This window comes from Meleagris gallopavo, unplaced genomic scaffold (assembly GCF_000146605.3).
Source record: "Meleagris gallopavo isolate NT-WF06-2002-E0010 breed Aviagen turkey brand Nicholas breeding stock unplaced genomic scaffold, Turkey_5.1 ChrUn_random_7180001862819, whole genome shotgun sequence".
NCBI lineage: Eukaryota > Metazoa > Chordata > Aves > Galliformes > Phasianidae > Meleagris > Meleagris gallopavo.
The window spans coordinates 1-1,710 of record NW_011128380.1 but is presented as its reverse complement, the minus strand read 5'-3'; the positions used below and the strand labels follow the sequence as shown (position 1 = coordinate 1,710).

Here is a 1,710-nt window from a genome sequence, read left to right as displayed (position 1 = left end):
CTGTGGACTACCACAATGAGCGGCTGTACTGGGCTGATGCCAAGCTGTCCGTCATCGGCAGCATCCGACTCAACGGCACCGACCCTGTGGTGGCCATCGACAACAAAAAGGGTGAGCAGAGCTCTGTGGTAGCAGCAGGGAGGAGGCTGACCTGACCAGGGGTGACATCCCCGGCTTCCAGGTTGGGTCCCACCTCCTCTTTCAGGATGGGAGACCTCAGCCCACCACCCATCTGCAGCCTCTCCTCAGCCCTGCCCATGGCAGCACCTGGCTGGCCGTGCTGCCTGCCCCTGTGCTGACCTCATAGGTCCCCTCCTTGCTTTCCCAGGGCTGAGCCATCCTTTCAGCATCGACATCTTTGAGGATTACATCTATGGTGTCACCTACATCAACAACCGCATCTTCAAGATCCACAAATTCGGGCATAAATCCGTCACCAACCTGACGTCCGGCCTCAACCACGCCACCGACGTGGTGCTCTACCACCAGTACAAGCAGCCAGAGGGTGCGTGCTGGCCTTGGCCCCTGCTTTTGGGGGAAGGCACCTGGATCTCTCCTATGAGGAAGAGTTGAGGAAGCTGGGCTTGTTTAGCTTTAGTAAAAGAGCTTGGTAATGAGAAGGCTCCATGGAGACCCCATTGTGGCCTTCCAGTACTTGAAGGGAGCGGATAAACAGGAGGGGGAACGGCTGTTTACAAGGATGGATGGTGATAGGACAAGGGGAATGGTTTTAAACTGAGACAGGGGAGGTTTAGGATGGATATTAGGATGAAGTTTTTCACTCAGAGGGTGGTGAGGCACTGGAACAGGTTGCCCAAGGAGGCTGTGGATGCCCCGTCCCTGGAGGCTGGATGTGGCTCTGGGCAGCCTGGGCTGGTGGTTGGCGACTGCACACAGCAGGGGGTTGGAAAATCGATCATCATTGTGGTCCTTTTCAACCCAGGCCATCCTATGATTCTAACCTGGTGTGGTAGGAAGGGTGAGGGGAGCAGGGGGGCACTGAGCCAAGTTGGGGCTGTGGGAGGTGAGGAGTTGGCCAAGGCGCAGTGGGAAGCTGCCAGCTGGTGACCCAAAGGCACTGGGCGCTGTGGGGCTTGGACAGCTGTAGTGCTGTGGGGCAGCACTGTGCCTCACTCTGTGCTATCCCTTCTCTCTGGCAGTGACCAACCCTTGCGACCGTAAGAAATGTGAGTGGCTCTGCCTGCTGAGCCCCAGCGGCCCTGTCTGCACCTGCCCCAATGGCAAACGCCTGGACAACGGCACCTGCGTGCTCATCCCCTCCCCCACCGCCTCTGCTGTGGGTAGGTGCTGCTGTGGGGGTGATGATGAGGAGTAGGATGGAGGGGGCCGCGTGGCACAGCCCTGCTCACCTCCCACCCAATCCCAGTGCCCACCACCGACACGTGCGACCTGGTCTGCCTGAACGGGGGCAGCTGCTTCCTGAACGCCCGCAAGCAGGCCAAGTGCCGCTGCCAGCCACGCTACAACGGGGAGAGGTGCCAAATCAACCAGTGCTCAGATTACTGCCAAAACGGGGGGCTGTGCACCGCTTCCCCATCCGGTGAGTGCCACGGGGCTGTGAACCTTTGGAGGGGAGGGTGGGTTACGTAGGCAGACAGAGCAGAGCTCTGATTGCGCTCATTCCCAGGCATGCCCACCTGCCGCTGCCCCACCGGCTTCACGGGGTCCCGGTGTGACCAGCAGGTGGGC

At 59.9% G+C, this 1,710-nt stretch overlaps 1 protein-coding gene across 1 annotated transcript in view; it reads left to right on the top strand.

The window, feature by feature from the left end:
* LOC100546435 (low-density lipoprotein receptor-related protein 1-like) overlaps nt 1-1,704 on the top strand; it is a gene marked incomplete at its 3' end in the record, with an annotated part of 47,048 nt that extends 45,344 nt beyond the window's left edge. The window contains 5 exon segments of the mRNA XM_019611127.1: nt 1-111; nt 329-505; nt 1,161-1,301; nt 1,388-1,561; nt 1,649-1,704. Of these exon segments, the coding sequence (XP_019466672.1) occupies nt 1-111; nt 329-505; nt 1,161-1,301; nt 1,388-1,561; nt 1,649-1,704 (659 nt within the window).
* Between the last annotated feature and the right edge of the window lie 6 nt (nt 1,705-1,710).